Source organism: Phalacrocorax aristotelis, chromosome 16 (assembly GCF_949628215.1).
Source record: "Phalacrocorax aristotelis chromosome 16, bGulAri2.1, whole genome shotgun sequence".
Taxonomy (NCBI): domain Eukaryota; kingdom Metazoa; phylum Chordata; class Aves; order Suliformes; family Phalacrocoracidae; genus Phalacrocorax; species Phalacrocorax aristotelis.
This window is the reverse complement of record NC_134291.1, coordinates 12,558,285-12,576,488: the sequence shown is the minus strand read 5'-3', so window position 1 is coordinate 12,576,488 and position 18,204 is coordinate 12,558,285. Positions and strand designations below refer to the sequence as shown.

Below are 18,204 nucleotides of genomic sequence, written 5' to 3'. Positions count from 1 at the left end.
AGCGCCTGACCTTGCATTACCTCCCTCAGGCCCAGCTTCCCTTCATAGCTAGCATGCTGCATTCCTGGTTTTCTGGAAATACTAATGGTTTGCACTTTCAGCCTCTGTCCTCGGGGCTCCAGTGTGCCTCACAGCATTCCTTAAACATTTCACCCACCCATTTATTCATCTGTGTGCCTTCTAATGACGCACGGCTGGAGCTTCCGTCGAAGCTGCAGCAGGAATATAAACAATAACAGAAAAATTTGAAAACATACTGCTTTCCTCTTCCGTGTCCATCTTGTTTGGTTATTGTTTCTGCAGAAAACAGGAGAGACACCTACCACGACTGATTTAGACATTAAATTCTGGACTTTCACTTTAATGCTTTCACTTTATCAGTAAACTCCAAATACCTTTAAAAGTCCAAATAAAGCTTTTCTGGTTATATGGCCATTTGGTTAAGTAGAATAGTGGCAGTCAGTAAGAATTAAAACATTTCCCAGACTCTAAAGAGAGAAGTGTTACGAACAAAGAGGAATCTGAGTGGGCGTAAATTCCTTGCCCTGCTATGCTGGCAGGATTATATCTTAGGCTTTCAGAGCAGGAAAAGGACATTGCAGGCACAATGGCAGGGAATATCAATCAGATAACTGAATCTAATTACCAAGTCACTAGATTAACTAGTTAACTTCAGCTACATGAAGGCAACCGGCCAAGTGCCACAGCAGGAACCAGATTTAGAGAAACAGTTTTTCAATGCATTAGAAGACTTCTTGCAACGACCAGTTTCAGATTAGACAACAAGCTATTATTAACTAACTTTAAAAGACACATGGTTTGTGTAGGAACGAACTGTAGCTGAACCACTCATTAACAGTAACCACAAATTCAGCTTTCTTAGAGAAAGAATTGCACCGAAGGACAGGATAACGACCCTAAATTTTAGCAGAAAGACTTATTTTCTGAGGGAGTAAGCCAGTAATAAAACATGTTCTGGGAAAAATAATTGCATTAATAGGGACATTGAAGGGAACAGAGGCATTGGCACTTAATTTACAAGTCCTGATTTTAACAGTTTGTGATACGCTGGTACTGTACAAAACATAACTGCATTTCTTGGGTTTAGTACATCATAGTTAAACTGTGCTAGACACGGTCTGAGATGGAACTTTTTCAGGCCCAAGGCATCCAGGCTGGGTGAGCGCTGGCTGAAGACAGACACAAGAAGAGGAAGGGTGCTCAAGTGGTGACGGAGCCAGCCCCAGGCAGGCGCCGGGCTCGCTGGACGGGGCAGCGTGGGGAGGCTGCAGAGCCCCTGCCGCGGCCTGCGCGCCTGCCTCTGAGCCCTGCGGGGTCAGCTCCGACGGGCGGCTGCTGGCTGCTAGCGACATGGCGTCGTGCTTTGCGTCAGGGGCCGCCACCTGCGCTCCCAGGCTGCGGCTCTTTGCCCTTCCAGCAGAGAAGCCATCCCCCAGGCGGGTCTCTGGGGCAGCCTCTCCTGCTCCTGCTCCCCCAGCCTGGCACCGTCACCCAGCAATGTCACCATGGCTGCCCTGTGGTGGGCCACTCTCTGGGCTCCCGCCTCAGGCTCAGCATCGCTACCTGACCTCACCCCCGCTTCTGGCTGTACTGGGCACCCGCTCGGAGCTCCCGAGGGCCACAGTCCAGGCGGCCCCGACTCCAGGGCAGGTGTGCCGGGCGAGCCCCCGTTGAGGGGAGCAGGATAGGCTCGGGCCCAAAGGGGTGCTCAGGGAGGCTGAGGGAAGGGACAGCGCCCGCGGAGGGGTGCCAAGGCCCACGCCCCCCGCCCTCGGAGGCTGCCTCTGTCTGGGGGGGGGGGCGGTGAAAGCTATATGTCTATGTGTCTGTCTGTCTGTGAGCAGGTTCTACCCTCAGGCCGCTGGGGGCACCGCGCGTCCCACACCGCGCATGCGCGCACCCCTCTCCGCGCGCCCCATGGGGCGGCAATGCGCATGCGCAAGGGCGGGGAGAAGAAGGCGCCCTCAGCCCTCCCCCATCTCCCCGCCGGGCGCCCGCGCATGCGCAGGGCCGGGGGCCAAGCCCCGCCCCGCCCTGTCACTCCCGGCGGCGATGACGGCGGCGCCCCGCCCCTCCCGCCGGAACCGGCGGCGGCGCTCCCCGCGCCGGCACGCGGCCAGAGCGCGGCCGGCCGTCGCGACGGGAGGCGGTAAGGCTCGCGCGCCGCTCCCCCCCCCTCCCCGTGTCCAACCGCTCGCGGCCCCCCCTCCCGCCGCCCCCTCCCCTCAGCCCCGCCGCCCCCCGCGGGAAGTTTCCCGTCGCCCGCCCGCTCTCCTCAGCGTTACCGGCGGCGGCCCGGGTCCCGCGGTGCGCCCTAGGAGGGCGGCGCTCCCCGGGCAGCGGCGGCGGCGGCGGTGGGGCAGGCGGCGGCGGGTCACGGCCGGTGGGTTTCAGCCCCCCGCCTCAGGGCGGGCGACCCCGAGCGGAGCCCCCCGGCGCAGCGCCGGGCTCCGGCGGCGGGAGCGGCCCGCGGCAGGTGGGCACCGGCCCGGCGGGGGGCGGGCGGCGCTGGCCCGGCCCGCGCCGACGGGCGTCTTTGTTGTGTAACTCTTTCTGCCCGGGCATCGGAGGGGTTCGGCGTGTTTTGCTGATTCAGGTGTTGTTTTTTGAAGGAGGGGCAGCGCGGGTGGGCCCCCTCCCGAGCGGGCCGGGGGTGAGTCTCCCTGGGGCGGCGGGCCGGGGCTGCGAGCGCTCCCCGGGGCGGCGGGGGAGCGCCGCGGCAAACACGGGTAGCACCGGCTTATGGTAGTACAGCCCGTCCTCGGCGCGGCGAGCCTGGCGAGCCGCCCGTGCCTGCCCCTGCGGGCGCTGCCGCCGGCGCTTTTCCAATGAGCGGTTGCGCTCGGGGGGGTTCGGGTCGGACGCCTGGGGGGGCGCAGGCGCGGGGCCCCCGGCCCTCTGCTGCAGCGCGTCGTGCCTCCAAGTTGTAATCCCCAGCTGCTTCTTAAGTTTCTCTCTCTCATCTTAATTTGATTTGGAAACGATGAAGGAACGCCTTACATCAGTGTGCTGCGGCGATCCCTTTTTTCTTTCTGAAAACAAGGGGATTTAACACTTGGTATATTTTTTAATCTCTTTTTTGTTTTCTTTTTTTTTTTTCCTCTTTTTTTAACGAGTCCCAGCTCAGAACGGCCTCTAAGCTTGCCGTGCTGGGGAGCGGGCAGTGCCTCTCTGCCTCCAGCTGGCGTGGGTCAGGGCTTGGTTCTCAGCAGCAGCAGCACACAAAGTCTCACCATCCTGGTGAAGAGTCATGAAGTTACTAAACTGGCCTGAAAATGTGCTGGTTTTGTGTGCCTTTGGAAGAAATGACAAGTCACTTCTGGCAAAAATATCCATAGCTTTTCAGAGCCCCGTCGTATCTTCAAAAACAGTAAGAAGTCATCAAGGAATCGTGAAGGATTTTCTGAAGAATTGCTAGCATAGTGTCATGCACAGAATAAGTGTAAGAGAAGAGTGAAAGTGCCTTCCTACATTTGACAGATGGTTTTAAAAATTTCTTTTTCAGGTTTGAGTTGATCTTACTAGCTGCAGCTATGGTGCAGAAGTATCAATCCCCCGTACGGGTGTATAAACACCCTTTTGAGTTAATTATGGCCGTAAGTATTAATTTTTTGCTGTAATTTTCTTCCTTGACAGTTCCTTGTATTGCTACGTAGTTACTGGGCTCTGTTTGGTAGGTACTGTAGAACATACGAATCTGGTATACAGAACATGAGAGGAGTGTGCTTTGGTGGTTTCTTTTCTACACAGAGTATTTTCTTTAACATAACGTGTTCTCTTTCCTCACAAAGTTTAGATATAGCTGATAGATTGAAAGTTAGAGCAAAAGTAGGCTCGAAGCATACTTCCCAGTCGATTACTGGGAGCAATCTGCTCTTGTGTGGGACAAAGTGTCAAGTGCATTGGTTAAAAGACTGTTGTGGTTGCCTCTTCATCAGTCCAGAGTTCACAGGAGAGCTCAGAGAAAGCCGTGGAAGCAAGGGTAAGTCTGACCAAAAGAGGAGACGGTGTTCAGAGCGTTGGTAGTACGTGGTGGGGGATGAAAAAAGGGATTGCTACGGAGGCCAGTGAGATGAACAAAACGCCTTTTGGGTGCATGGCTGCTGATTTGTGTGGTAATGTTAAAAATGGTAACCAAAAACAAGAGGAAAGTCCCAATTAGGTTCCCTCTTCTTCCTTGCTCTACCTCTCTCCCTCCCTTTTTTTCATTTAGAAAACAGAAAGGAAGTAGGTATTCAACATTTTAAGGCATATTCAGCCAAAACCACAGCTGTGAGGCTCTCGTGAGTTACGAAGGGCCGTTGAGGAGAGCAGTCAGGTCAGCTTCTGCCTGATAAGACCAGTTAAAACTAAATACTTATCGAAATAGTAATGGTTTTGTTTCACTTGCTGAAAATACTGTGCTTAGTGGCTTCAGAGGAGAGTTATAATAGTGTTCATAGTGTAAATATTTGGATAGATCACATGGTTTGGAGTGCACAGTTCGTTACAGAAGTGATCCTTCGCAGTCACAGGGCAGGAAAGGATTAGACCGCTCTAAGGGGAATACTTCAATTTCTTTTTATCTTATTCCTGAAGCTGCCTCCAGTATTACACATGCAGGTCTTGCTCTTGCAAACACTTCACGGCAGAGAGTGGTTATTTTCATGAGTGGTGAAGAATCTGACTGTGATATGCTTAAGGTCTCTTAGGACCGTACTGCACTCTGACGCCTAGGCTTCAGATGGCTTCTAATTTAAATTTGATTGTGTGTGTAACTGGGGCTTCAGTGAAGTATACTGGTTCTTGTTCTTGGATCAGTCAACAAAAATTAATTTCATGAACAAAATTCACTGGTTGTTTGCTGAACTGATGAGTCTTTACCTTGCTGTTCAGTTGAAGGCAAAAATTCTTAATTTATTTCTTCAAGGATATTTTGAGTCAAAATGCTGACATCAGGATTTTTCATAATGCTTTATTGTGTGTGATTAGAAACACTTCTGACTGTTAATACTACCTTTGAGTTCTCAAACTGTTCTGTACCTTGGGGATAACATCTGAAGAATAATCTTTAACAAATATTAAGTATTACGTGAAGGCTTTTCTCCTTTAGAAACAAAGAGGCTATACTACATACGCAACTAGGATAAAACAGTAGTTGAAAAAGTAAAATGGTTAACTAAGAGAGGAAGAATGTTTAGAAAAAGAAACAGTCCAACAGGTTGCTTTCTGAGACTAGAAGCTTAGATTACTGACAATACGTATGATTTATTTCATCTGTGTCAGTACTATGTCACATATTCTCAACAAAAAAAGTGCTGTAACGTTATCTTAACTGTATCAGCAGCTTTTCTGAAATGAGGAACGCATCCCGGTGTGTACCAAGCTTGAATTTAAGGCACCCAGCAAACAATTTTAACAATATGGGGGGTTTATGTTTGGTTTGGTTTTTTTCCCTCTGTCCCTCTCTTCCATAGGCACCCAAACTTTGCGGGGATATGTCCTCAAATAGGGGTTTAAACATAGAGAAGCTCAGCTGTCAGTAAAAAGCCTCTCAAGGAAGCCTTTGATCAATGTGGCAGCAGTACTCTTTATGCTGAGCTGTCTAACAGAAATCACTGTTCCTAGCTTGGGTCTTGTTGTGTGAGATCTCACCTTTGTTTTAAGGTGCTGAGTAGTTTTTAAAACTTTATTTGGAAAATCATCCTTCATTCCCTGAGAGTTTCGTGGAACTGAAGAGGTAATTCATTCTGTAGAGCCGTAATGAAGATCACCAGTGTCAGAGAAGCCTTGCGGACTGTAATTTCCTGGGTGACATGTGTTCCAACTACAAGTTGGAACTCATTAAGTCCGACTAATATTTAGCTTTTAGATAGGAAAGAAGAATTTTATGCTGATTTCTCTACGGGCAACCAAGCGAATGGCACTTGCAGAATGGGTCATTTACACTACAAACTTCCTATTTGCCCACTTTTCCTTTCCTGGACTTCAAAGAGGTACTTGAAGGAGAATAAAGTCCAATCAGCATTCCATTCATGCTGCTCTAGTGTGCTTTGAGAGAACTTTGTTCTCTCTGTGAAGGGTGAGGGCAGCTATATTAAGACAAAAACTGGATTTAATTCCTCTTCGATCTAAGCCAAGATTGACGAGTCTTTTGCAGACAATTATGATAAGACTTTTAAAACAGATGCAGTGAAAATTCTTTTTCTAAGTTGAATCAATGTTGAAAATAAGTTTCTCTCTTTTGCTCCTCCACTGAAATCCAGAAATCATCTGTTGAGCCCTAATGTCTCTGTGACACGATACTTCACGGCACAAACCTGTCTCTCAGGTCTGCAAGAGAATTGGTGAAGTACTGGTGTAGGTAGCGGGTTGGGGGATCCATTGCTGCATGCTTCTTGCCTTCCTTTCATTAAAGGCAAGCTCTGTAAAATCTAATGTAAGCTACTTCCCCGAAGATGTCCTCTTACCGACAAATGGTGTGGTTCCAGATGGTATCTAAGTCGCTTTGAAAACAGTAAGGACTGGATACAAATCTTTTAATGAAACTCTCTACTGAACTAGAAAAGATTCTAGAATCCTGGGCTAGAAATTACCACGCTTCAGTCCAACACACCTAACACAGGCAATATGATTTCACTAAATGGTTACCAGTGCTGGCTTGGTGACGTTTGGCTGCTCTGTGGCGTATCTGTTGTATCGCCCTCTTGAAAACTCTGTGTGTGTGTATACATATATTTCAGAAAAAACCCAACCAACTTGCTCAGCTGTGCATCCGACTGAACAGAATCTTGCCTCGTTTTTCCTCCTGTTCACATTGAAGTTTACGTAATGCTGAAAGCAGCTGAAATGTGGGAAATGACTGTTGGCTTAGACTTGCTTGTCATGTTACCAAGGTTAAATATATTGGAGAAAAACTGAGAAGCTGCTTTTATAAAACTTCTAAAGGTTATAGATTTAGTCTTTGATATTAGCTTTAAAGAGGTTTACATTTAAAGTAATAGAGGGACTTTGCTGAATGAGTAGTTCTTCACGTTAAAAGGCAGTTTAGAACTTGAAGCTTTCTTAACACATGTGAGGCTCAAATTAACTTCGGAGATTCACAGCGCATTTTCAGTCTGACATGCATTAGTTAATTCCCCTTGAGTTTAATTTCCAAAGTAAATTTAAATAATGAATAATTGAGTACTATGGCATTCCAAGGGTGGAATTTATGCAAATAGAAAATAAGTAAGCTTTAAAAAAACAACCAAAAAAAAACCAAACCCAAAAAAACCACCCCCAACCATATGGATTGAACCATTGGCCCAAGGGTTTTTCTGAGTGTTTGGAAGCTCTGTGGTAACTGTATTGCTCTTTGGCCTTTTAGAAAATGTCCTATTTACAGCCAGAAATTACTGAGATTCAGAAATAAATACAAGTAGTAACGTGACTGACACGGCGAGTGTGTGCTAAACCCATCCTGTTACATGTAGTCAGATTAATGTAGATTTTAAGAACTTGTGGCTTTGTGAAAACTAAGATTTTCAAATCTGCCTGTGACAGCAGACAGACTTTCAAAGGTATTTTGCAGTCTTTTGAACACCTAAAATAATGTTTCCACTTTATGATAAAGTTCTTGGCGTTTGTCAGCTTCCACTGGTGCCAAACAATGAAGAGAAGTCCGTAGGTAAACTAGTCATCAATGCCAGGAACTTGCAGTTTTGGAAGGAACGCATTTGATTTTTATTTTAAAATAAAAATAGCAATTAATCTTGTACTGCCTTGAGACTGAAAACTACTTCCTTCCAAACTATGTATTCTCATCAAAATCCTTTTTAAAAAAAAAAGTATAATGTTTTTTCCTTTGTTCTGATGGAATCTCTGAAGTAGCCGAAGCGTGAGTCTTTCTTAGTAAGTGCAATGTGTAGTGCCCTTTTGATTATATTTAATTTTAATGGTTCAAATTTGCTGCCTTTGGACAGCATGCTGACTAGCTTTCTTTGGTTTTATAGATCCAAAAAACCCCGTGTTTAAGGTAAATCTTCATGATTTAAAGTATCCCTAAATTACAGGAAAGTAATAAGATTGTAGATGGCATAAATACGCTTCAATGATGGAGTAGATTAGAAAAAAAAAATCTATTTTTTTTTTCAGATTGACAGATCAAAGTATAATCCCTTGATCTAGATTGTAATGAGTTTTCTGATCAGGCAGTACATCTTTTCATTTTAAATGTTACTCCTTTAAAACGTCATTTAAAAAAATAAAAAACTACGTATCAAGTTAAGTGCCACACCTGCTCATAAATCCCTACAATTTTCATTGCTTCTAGTCTCATTTTCTTTTTCTTGAAAAAAATGCATTCCACATGTCACATGAAGAGCGGCTGAGAGGCCGGTGAAAAAAGGAAGCTGTTCTCCAAGTGCTTTTGAAAGCACAAAGTAGGCTTTAAATGTACAGGGAAGTAATTTATTCCCTGTGATGTGGCGTCTTCTTGAGGGTTTGTCTTGGGTGGTTAAAGCCTGGGGATGGCGCAAACTGGGCGTCCGCTCCTGGAACTGCTCCGCTGCTTCCCCTTCTGTTGTGAGCATCCCAGGCGCTTGTCTGCTTGGCGTCCTGTCGCTGCTGAAGAGGCAGGCGTGTTTGCTGTTGGAAATGCTTTGCTAAGGCTGCGGTGGGACGGTGCCTTGTATGGGTATTCTTACTTTATACTCAGTGTCCGCAGCATAACTGCTGTCTTATGTCGCTGTTGGTCTCTTGTGTTAGCACGTGTTGTGAGAGCAAATGAATTTTTGGCCGCTTGTTTGGAGTGAGCTGTGGTTAACGAACGTAAGAGCTAAGTTGAGCACTAGGGAAAAATATTGACTTAGCAGCCTGCTTACTGCGCAGTTTACGGGTTGCCTACTTAGATATTTCCATGGCTAGCTGTTTCCTGTTTTTCGTGGGCAAACACATGACCCGACTGTAGCTGACAGCTGCAGTTCTCTTGTTCACCAAATGCTTTTAGTCAGTTTTTTTAACAAGACTTTTACACTTTAAAAGCTAAAACACCACTTCTGTCAAACTCTGAAAGGTGCCAACAGAAGCAAAAAATACGTATCAGAATGGTTCTTGTTGCTTTGTTCTGAAAGCGGTCAAAGCTTTCACGCTCCACAGGTGTGTTAGCTCTGAGACTGGTGCAAAGCGCTGCTCTCAGATCTGTTGATCAGCCAAGTGATGTTGCGTTTAAAAATCTCAAAGTTAAACACGTGGGAACCTGGCAGAAGGGAAGTGGTTAACAGATTCTGCAGAGTCCCAAACACCCATGACACTATAGTTTTGATCTGGAAAAGGTAATGCTCATAATTCAACGTGTGGTTAGCCATTCAGAAGTATGTGAGAAAGCCTTCAAAACCTCATGGGAAGGGGCGCGGTGTATTTTTTGTTTTGTTAATTCCAAAACCGTGTCCAATGAGGAGCCAGGGGTTGCTTAGAGATGAGAGGAGTCAGCTGCAGGTGTAGAAGAAGGTGTTTCTGCACAGTATGGCCGGTGACACGCGCTGCCGGCGTGAGCAGTCTGCGCCTCCCGTTCCTGTGGAGCTCTTGGTGCTGTCTTACAGCAGAGTATTTCAGCTGCTGTGCTTTCAGGAAACAAGCACACCATGAAAGAGGGAGTGGAAGGAGGGCCTGAGCGAAGAAACCCGTGAGGACTCTCCATACAGCACATTCAATCAGAGTCCAGGCTTTGGAACACAGAACTGAGGGGTGTTCGTTGTGATTTCCGTAACCAGGAGTGGTTTTGCTTTGCACTGAGTTTGAATTCAATATGCCTCTGGAAGAAGGGCGGTGATGTGATCTTGAAACCGTTGTGTTCTGAATATAGAGTGAATCTTCTGAGAATTTGCGAGGAAATCTGTTAATTAGCTCAAGTTAGAATTAATTACAGGTTAGTCTTAAATAGTATATTTCTTTTCTCCCAAGTGAATTGTTCTCCTCATTTTTCTTGTAGTTCAAAATTATTGTGTATATATACTAAATGAAGAACTAGGCTGTTAAGCTGAATTATTAACTCTTTCTGTCTCGTTTCTATGATATAGTTAAGACATGTCAGGTTAGCAGCTCAGGTAAGGCCTACTTAAGGCCAGGTAATTTAATAATTTGGCTTTCTTAGAGCCGATTTGCATGTGGCTTGTCCCAGTTGTGACCAGTCAGTGATGTTTGAGGTGAGAGCCATGCCCAGAACTCAGCTGGTGGAAGATGTGGTGGTAACGTGGCTGGAAGGGCTGTCTGGTATCCTCGGTACTCCACTGCGGCGTTGCCGAAAGAGTGCGAGCAAGCAATGAGCCACCAGGGTCTGAGAAGTCCCAGGGTCTTGGCTTCTCTCTGCATTGCTCTTGCCCAAGTAATACTGATTTCTGCCCAGTCCACAGAGGCTTTCAGCTTGCGGTTCATGGGCTCTCTCTTCCAAGGGTCAGGAGGAACAGAACCGAGTGTGCGGTTTCCCGTTACAGCTAAGTTGGTGTTCCAGCTTCGTTTTGTTGCTTTCTCGCAAAGGCGCGTTTATAGGCAAGTCAGGTTCGGGAGACAGGCTGGTCAAAAGCTGTCTTAGAAGAAGGGAAAATAACTGCCTTGTCGGCCTGATCTCCTGGCCAGTCACAGCCCCGTGGGAGCAGGTGTCCCCTCCTGCCCTGTGCCCGAGCCGATGACGCTGGCGCGGGAGAGAGCAAGTCAGCAGGGCGCTTGTCAGTACACGTAGCGCTGCGGGAGCCTGTGATTCCATGGGGATCTGCAGTTCGGAAAATGCTGAAGCCCGTTGCTGTAACAGTAAATGAAAGGGCCATTAGAAACTTGATTCAGCAGTCTTCAGGCTTGGTATTATTTAGTACTGCGAAGTAATTGCAAATTGTGCTTAATGGCTTGGAGTTGTGGATTCTGTCAGCCGCTTTGGCATAAAGAGGAATCTGTCCTTACAGTAGAAAAATGAAAATAAAAGTATTTTGTATGATCTGATGGAGTAACACGTGAGCTGACTGACTGACTTTCTTGCTTTGTATTCATGTATGAAACTTCAGATTTGAACATTTTCTGTCTTGGATTCCTCTTGGGTTTTACTTTATGATAATAAGGTTTGGGGACTATTTATCAGTAAATAGAAAAATAAAAATATTACAGGGCTCTTGGAACCTAGCAGCTTTAACTCTGACAATGGAGGGATCATGGGAGGGAGCGAAGAGAAGCTACCATTTTGTATTAAAAGCTGATTTTTACTTAAACTGTTTTAATTCTTAATTATATATGTTTGGGTTCTCTTAAATTAGCATTTCGAGACTTTGTTGTGGTCAGATTTATGAAATTAAATCTGTAGGGTTATGTACATTTTGGATAACTTGTCGGATAATTTCAACTGTTTTCATTCTGATGTTCGTTTATGCTGTCAAAGCTTGAGTATAGGTGTGTTTTGGACTATATCTAGATGAATCTGTGTAAGAGTTGAAAACTCTTAACTTTTCTCTTAATACTCTTAATACTCTTAATAACTCTTAAGAGTTGCAAACCTCTTAACATTTCAGCCCCTCTCTGACTGCTAACTTGCCTTGCCTACTGCTGCAGTAATATTATATCATACTGTTTTGATAATAATAGATCTCATTTTGTGAAAATGAATATTTCTCTGGCGATGGTCAGGGTGGCGATGTGTCATTTGTGTTTGTTTATGCCACAGCAGAAGGGAATCAGCTTCCTGATGAGAGAACTTCCTTTCTCGGTGCTCTCTGTCTCTTCATTTAGCGTAAAATGTGAATGCTGTAGACATTAAGTCCAGGACCATCAGTCAGCAGAATCCTTTCCAGAGGACGTTTTTCTGGCTATTTCATTCAGTGTGTAAATTATGCTACTTAATTTGCAAAACTCTCTCTTTGCTGTGCAATTCATTGGCCTGTGGATAAATTCTTCATTACTGAATTCATGGCTCTATGAAATTACTTCTTTCTATTGAAGTGTTTCATGGCCTGCATGGTGCAGCCACCCGTGCTGTAATGAACAGGATTTAAAGCAGTTTCACTTGAACTTGTTTGTTCTGCGTTGACTAAACCGATTCTTGCTTTTGTTCGTCTGCCTGCCTTAGCTGTAAAGGAGGGCAAAGAACCAAGAACCGATTGTCTATAATCTATGATTTTAATTGCTTTTTAGAAAACAATCAAAGGACTTTTGGCTCGTTTCTTTTTTTTAATTGGCTTGTCATTTGAAGCTGGGTGATATCTTTCTGTTTGTCTTGTATTAGGGAGCAGATTCAGGGGCGCCGAAGCTGTACCACCGTAACATGCCAGTGACGCATCTAGCAGCGGCATTACCTGGTTACTGATATCTTAATGATGTGTTTGGGTGTGGGGAAAAGGGAAAAGGGTTGTATTCTGTCTCTTAATGAGAACCACAGTACTGAATTGCACCGTAGCTAGCTAGCGTGCTATGTCTCTGGCAGCGGCCAAGGGCAGTATCTGCCTCTAGAGAAGAGGATAAGCATGATCTAAACATATGGCAGCACTCTCTCCAGATACGCTTTCATCCTACAGCGATGTGTCTTGACAGCCCTTCTGGTCCAGAATGTGCCCGATGTCTGTAATAGCACCGCATGTGGCTTCTTTCATGTGCCTGCCCAGTTCCTTTCTGGAGGCGAGTGAACTATGTCGTGACACCCTCCAGAAGGAGTTTGTGCTTCATGCCATGCACTGTCAAGAGATGTAGCCTTTATCTAGAGCCAGGCTCCTGCTCACTCAGCTTCACACCACCTGCTCCTTGTGTTGGAAGAGGCAATAAAACCCTGCTCACATCCTTCATGCTGCTTGCCCTGTTAGATCTGTAAGATATCTCCCCCAGGTTTTAAATTATTCTCTTTCATGGTGATGAGTCTTGGTCTGTGTGGTTCCACATGAGGAACCACTCTTGCTCTGTACTGTTGATCTTCCACCATCAATTTCTAACCTTTTTGAGGCATCTGATACATCAGACATGTATGTAAGGTTAAGATTTTTATTTTAAATATTACGTTTAACTTTGTAGCTTAAGAGGTAAGTTGTCTGCGGGCCCCAGACCCTATCATGCTGCATTTTGATGACATGCCACTGACATTAGTGAATGGTCAAGATGTACTTAATAAATTGTAATGGATTGCTTAATAGAGTACAGTGGCTCTACCTGGAAGCTGATGTTTTGCTGGTCCAAAAGCCAAACCGAGACCTTTACGGTTGAGCCATGCTACTTACCTTGCATTCTGCCCTTTTGGCAAAGCTTTCTTTGCTCTACTGATTATACTCTTGGTAGAGTGAAATCACTCTTGCAGTGCTTAGAGGCCAGCCGCCTCGGGGCCAAATTAAAACCTGGTGGGTGCAGTCTGAGACAATGAAGTCAAACCTGTTTCACTGACCTTCATGCGGTGGAGGGGGCTGATCTGGATGGAGATGAGGAGACTTTGTTCTTTGTGGTAGTACAGGTCTTTAACCTTCAGACAACGGTTTAACGGGGAATTCTGAGCCTGTACTGTAGCAATGCTGCAGTCACACTTTCCTCCCCCACTCATAAATTATATTTTGTCTACACAGTAATAATTTCATCTAAAATACTCTAACATATTCCAGACATTGAACATGTTTTAACAGACATGCTTATTGAAAGTGTCTGTGATTCGAAGACCAAAAAAGTGACCGATAGCAATTGTAGGGCTCATAAAAGTGAGATTTAAGCATGGAGCAATTGAGCAGTAAGGAATATTTGACTGTTCCAAAAATAGATCCTCAATGGACACAGTAGGATTGCAGCTGAATCTTAAAGTAAAACTGACTGCAGAGGAACCAGACACACAATTTTGTTAACTGGAAAGGAATGGGGAAGCCAAGTACCAAATTCTGCTTTCAGTGGGGCAGTATCCCGTGCATTTGTGAGATGCCTGCTAGCAATGCAGAACATCGTTGTCATCGTTCAGCTGCTGCAAGATGAGTAATGGTTATTCATAAGCAATGGTAAGACTTTTTGCAGTCATTTTCATATGTGTAGCTTAAAAATTTCAAATATAGATATATTCCCATGTTGTGTAAAGGTTTATAATTTGCTCGTTGCAGAAAAATAGGAAGTGCTTGAGAATAGCTCACATTCCTCAGTAATCACATGTTGGTCTCCAGGCATTTAAGCTTTCGCTGGCCTATTGCCAGCCTTTATTGTGATGCTCTTTTGGAGGCCAACCTCTTCTCCATAGTACTTTAACCTTGAGCCAAACAGTCACGTCCTGTGCAGCTGTGGTCAAAATCCAAGTTTTCTACCCTAGAAACTACTGAAGTTGACTCTAATTGCAAGGCTTGTTCTGTCAAGCTAAGTGTTGGGGTCAGTGCTACGTGGCTTCTGGGCCAGAACTGATTTCCATCTGTCTTGCATGGAACATGGGCAAGAGGAAACACTCATTTTCTCTGCAGAATAGTTCTGCATGTGTATTTGATATAAACAAGTTAAAGTGAAATTGCAAGTCAATTTGATATTGCTGTTGCCCCCACTAAGTCTGCTACGGTCTGTGTATACTGAAGAGCAACTTGCAGCAGCACAGTTGTAAAGTCTGGCCTTGATGTTCCACCTTCAGCCTAGGCCAGAGCAATGTCAGTTGGGTTTTTTTTCTAAGCAGCAATTTGATGTAGGTCTTCCAGTCACAAGCCAGCCTAACCCGAGTGATCAGGCTTACGCCAAAGGAAAGGAAGATTACACTCAGCCTGTTTGGGTTTTCTTTCCTTAATTGCTTTTTTCTTGAGGAAGGAGTGGTGCTTGCCCAACTTCTGTGTTCTAGCTTCTCGTTTTAGAGATCCATGTCTCCAGATTGTGCAGAGGCTGCGGTTGAGGTCAGCCTTGCTCGCGCTCTTGTGGAGTGGGGCCATGCCATGGGCTCTTCTGGGCTCTCTGGACTTCTTGAAGAGATGAAAAGAATTAATGATCCTCTTGTGAGTGTCTGGGAGGCAAGCAGGTGTAACTCTTAACTCTTACACTGGCTAACCACTTTCTCCTCAAATCCCACCCTGTGATTCATTTGTTCTCTGAAGATGGACATTCAGGCTCCCGTATGAGAATCAAGTATTACACAGTTCCAGCTGTGGAAATTTATTTAAGCAAACCACAAATGACTTGTATCTCTTCTAAAGAAACCACTCTTCTAATTAAGGTACTGTTGAGGCATGCCTGTGGTTATTAAAGATCATCTTTTACAGATAAAAGATGGAATGTTAGCCCTTGTCTTCAGGTCCGATTCTTTATCCCCAAACTGTTTTGCCTGCCGAATTCAGTATCCCTCTTACTTCCAAAAGTTTGAATAAAGTTGTATTAAATCACTGAGGAGTTTACTTTTTATCCGGAAGAAGATTGCATCTCTGCGCGTAGCAAAATGGTTCTTAAGTGGTTATGAGCCAGTCCCCTTCCAACTTCATTACATGCAGCTGTATGTAATGGCCAGTAATAGTAACAGTGGCCATTATGTATGGCCAAATGTACTGGCCAGCATGTAATAGTGGCCGGTCAGTCCGCTATAATTTTGCTAGTAAAGCTCTTCTATGTGACTGCTCTTCTGAAATGAAAATGCCCAGCTATTGAACAGTTTCCATGCAGGAAGGGTACCTCGAGGGGGATAAAGTAGAGATCTGTAGAGAAAGAGCCTATGTGGGTAGCTTGACTGGTCACGTCCCTTGTGAGAATAGAGGTTTCTGTGTCTGGCTGTTTCTTCCGGCTCAGGAAAGCAGAGGCTCTTTGCTTGGTCTGGTAAGTTGGTTACTGCAGTTGCATAACTCAGCAGTGAATTACCAGTAAAATTCCACTTATCTGGAAGATTGCTTCATAGCCGGTTTTGAATCTCCTGCCTTATTTAGAAGGTCTACGTTGCTTTAATTAAATATTAAAATATTAAAGTGACTTGTGGTTTAGCCCCAGCTGCAGCTGCTTGCTCGCTCCCCTGCAGTGGGGTGGGGAGAGAATCAGAAGGGCTGAAGTAAGAAAACTCTTGGGTTGAGATAAGAACAATTTAAGAATGAAAATAAAATAGTAATAGTAGTAATAATAATAATATGACAAGGAAAACAATGAGAGATAAGATAGGCAAAACCTGGGGGGGGAGAAACACACCAAACAAGTGATGCAACCACTCAGCACCTCCTGATGGATGCTGCCACTCCCCTGGCCAGGTCCCCCCAGTTAATATACTGGGCATGACCCCGTATGGTCTGGAATATCCTTTTGGCCAGTCTGGATCAGCTGTCCTGGCTGTGCCCCCTCCCCTCCCGGCTTCTTGTGCCCCTGGCAGAGCCTGGGGAGTTGAAACAGCCCTTGACTAGTGTAAGCCCTGCTCAGCAACAACCAAAACATCGGTGTGTTATGAACATTATTCTCATACTAAATCCCAAACACAGCACTGTACCAACTACAGTGAAGAAATTAACTCTATCCCAGCTGAAACCATGGCATGACTTTATTCATGCTTGAGAACAGTGGGTGCCAAAGCTGAGCTTCACTAGCTCTGTAGCCTACGCATTTACGCTCCAACGCAGAGGAAGCTTGCTGCAGACCTTCCTGTCCCCCAGCAAGCTCATTGCTCCTACTTCTTGCCTTTTCTTCTATCCCCTGCCTTGCTTTTGGTTTTGGGCAGTTGTAACCAAATGTGCTATGCTTTTTTCTAGTATAACTCAAATTTATCAAGAATGCTTTATGAATATATATTTTCAAGTATTTCTTTGGATAAGCTTAGAGTTCTACTGATCCTTAGTTGTAGGTGCTATCTGAATCAGAGCATGCTTTCCATAAGCTGCCTGTGAAATCCTTTTGATTTCTGGTTTGTATGCCAGTAGAAAAGTCAGCCCTTCCCTGGTTCACATATACTTCACAGAGAATGTAAACTAAAAATCTGAAATGTGTGTAAACTTTCTAAATTGCTACAAGGAAAAGGGATTTTTTTTTTTTCTGAAATTGCTACTATCTTCTTGAAGTTGGGCTTGATGTCTTCTGTAACTCTGAACAGCAGTGGAAGATAATTAGTTCTAAATCCTGTTATAGCCCAAAGTGCATGTGGTGTGGGGTAATGTTTTGTGTAGTAAGGATGTTTCAGTAGGACTTCTAATGCTATCGCTGCATGGTGGCCTCAAAGGAAAGACGTTTAAGTACAAGCAAGGCAATCCTGTTCTCAAATCAAAATTTTAGAATACAGTGCTGATGCTGCGATGAGATTGCTGAAGACCCATCCGGTGTCGGTGACGGCTGTTACGAACGACCCATGTTAACGAACAGGGTGCCTGCTCAGTGTTCAGGCGGCACGACGGCGTATTTGCGTGTGTTACACCTCAGAGGGACTCAAACCTAGTTTGCAGGAACTAGCCTGCAGGGTTGTTACTGGGGCTGTTTAAAATGCCAGGCTATGTGTTTGCTTGTATTTGGAATGTACCAAAAGCCAGTAGTGATCAATGCTGTAACCATGGAAATGCTGCCTGAACTAGAGAGATGAACAGAAATGCCAGGGTTTGTGTGTTAGTGCTGTTACGATCGCTTGAAGGTGCTTTGTAGCAGTGTTAACACATGAAGGGTCCTGTTGTCAGAAACCCGGGGTGGTGTGTGATGTGTTGTATAAGAGGCACTCTGACTGCAAGCTCTTGAGCATAGTTTCATTTACAACGCCATTTCAGCGCTGTTTCATGATTTTTGTGGTTGGTGGTGTGTAGACCTATTGTTATGCCTGAAATTTGACATGAAGCTGTTCCCTTTACACTGCAGAAGACTTCAAAGGTTTAGTAAGTGTGAAGTAGCCTGGACTGTCTGCAGAGCTGTGTGGAGATACGCGTTGATGCTGCCTTTTGGCGTAACAGAGCTTTGCTCCTTGTCAAAAGCCACGGGGTCTCTATTCTGAAAGGATGTTTTGCTTCCCCTGTGTACATCCTGTACCTGCTTTGTGTGACGGGGGGCAAGTGCTGTTTGGAGCGATGGTGATCCAGGAGCAAACAAAAAATCGCCTCTAAATTTTTATGGTCTCAGCTAGAATAACTTATTTAAGCTAAAGCACGAGAAGAGCTTCGGTGCTGTTTCCTGGCTCTGAGGAAATTTTTATTTTATTGAATCAAAGCTCTTCATACAACGTTATGAAGTAGCTATTGAATTTGAGTTCAGTCTGTGTATGGGTTATTTTGTAACGGTCGTGGGCAACGTCCCCATTGCTTTCAGACGCTTTCTGGTTCAGGAATTTGC

General features: G+C 45.1%; 1 protein-coding gene across 1 annotated transcript in view; it reads left to right on the top strand.

Moving 5' to 3' along the window:
- The first annotated feature begins 2,021 nt into the window (after positions 1-2,021).
- SEC14L1 (SEC14 like lipid binding 1) overlaps positions 2,022-18,204 on the top strand; it is a 44,197-nt gene continuing 28,014 nt past the window's right edge. Inside the window, exons 1-2 of the mRNA XM_075111541.1 lie at positions 2,022-2,170; positions 3,527-3,617. Coding sequence (XP_074967642.1) covers positions 2,022-2,170; positions 3,527-3,617 — 240 coding nt within the window. The remainder of the gene's footprint in view (positions 2,171-3,526; positions 3,618-18,204) is intronic.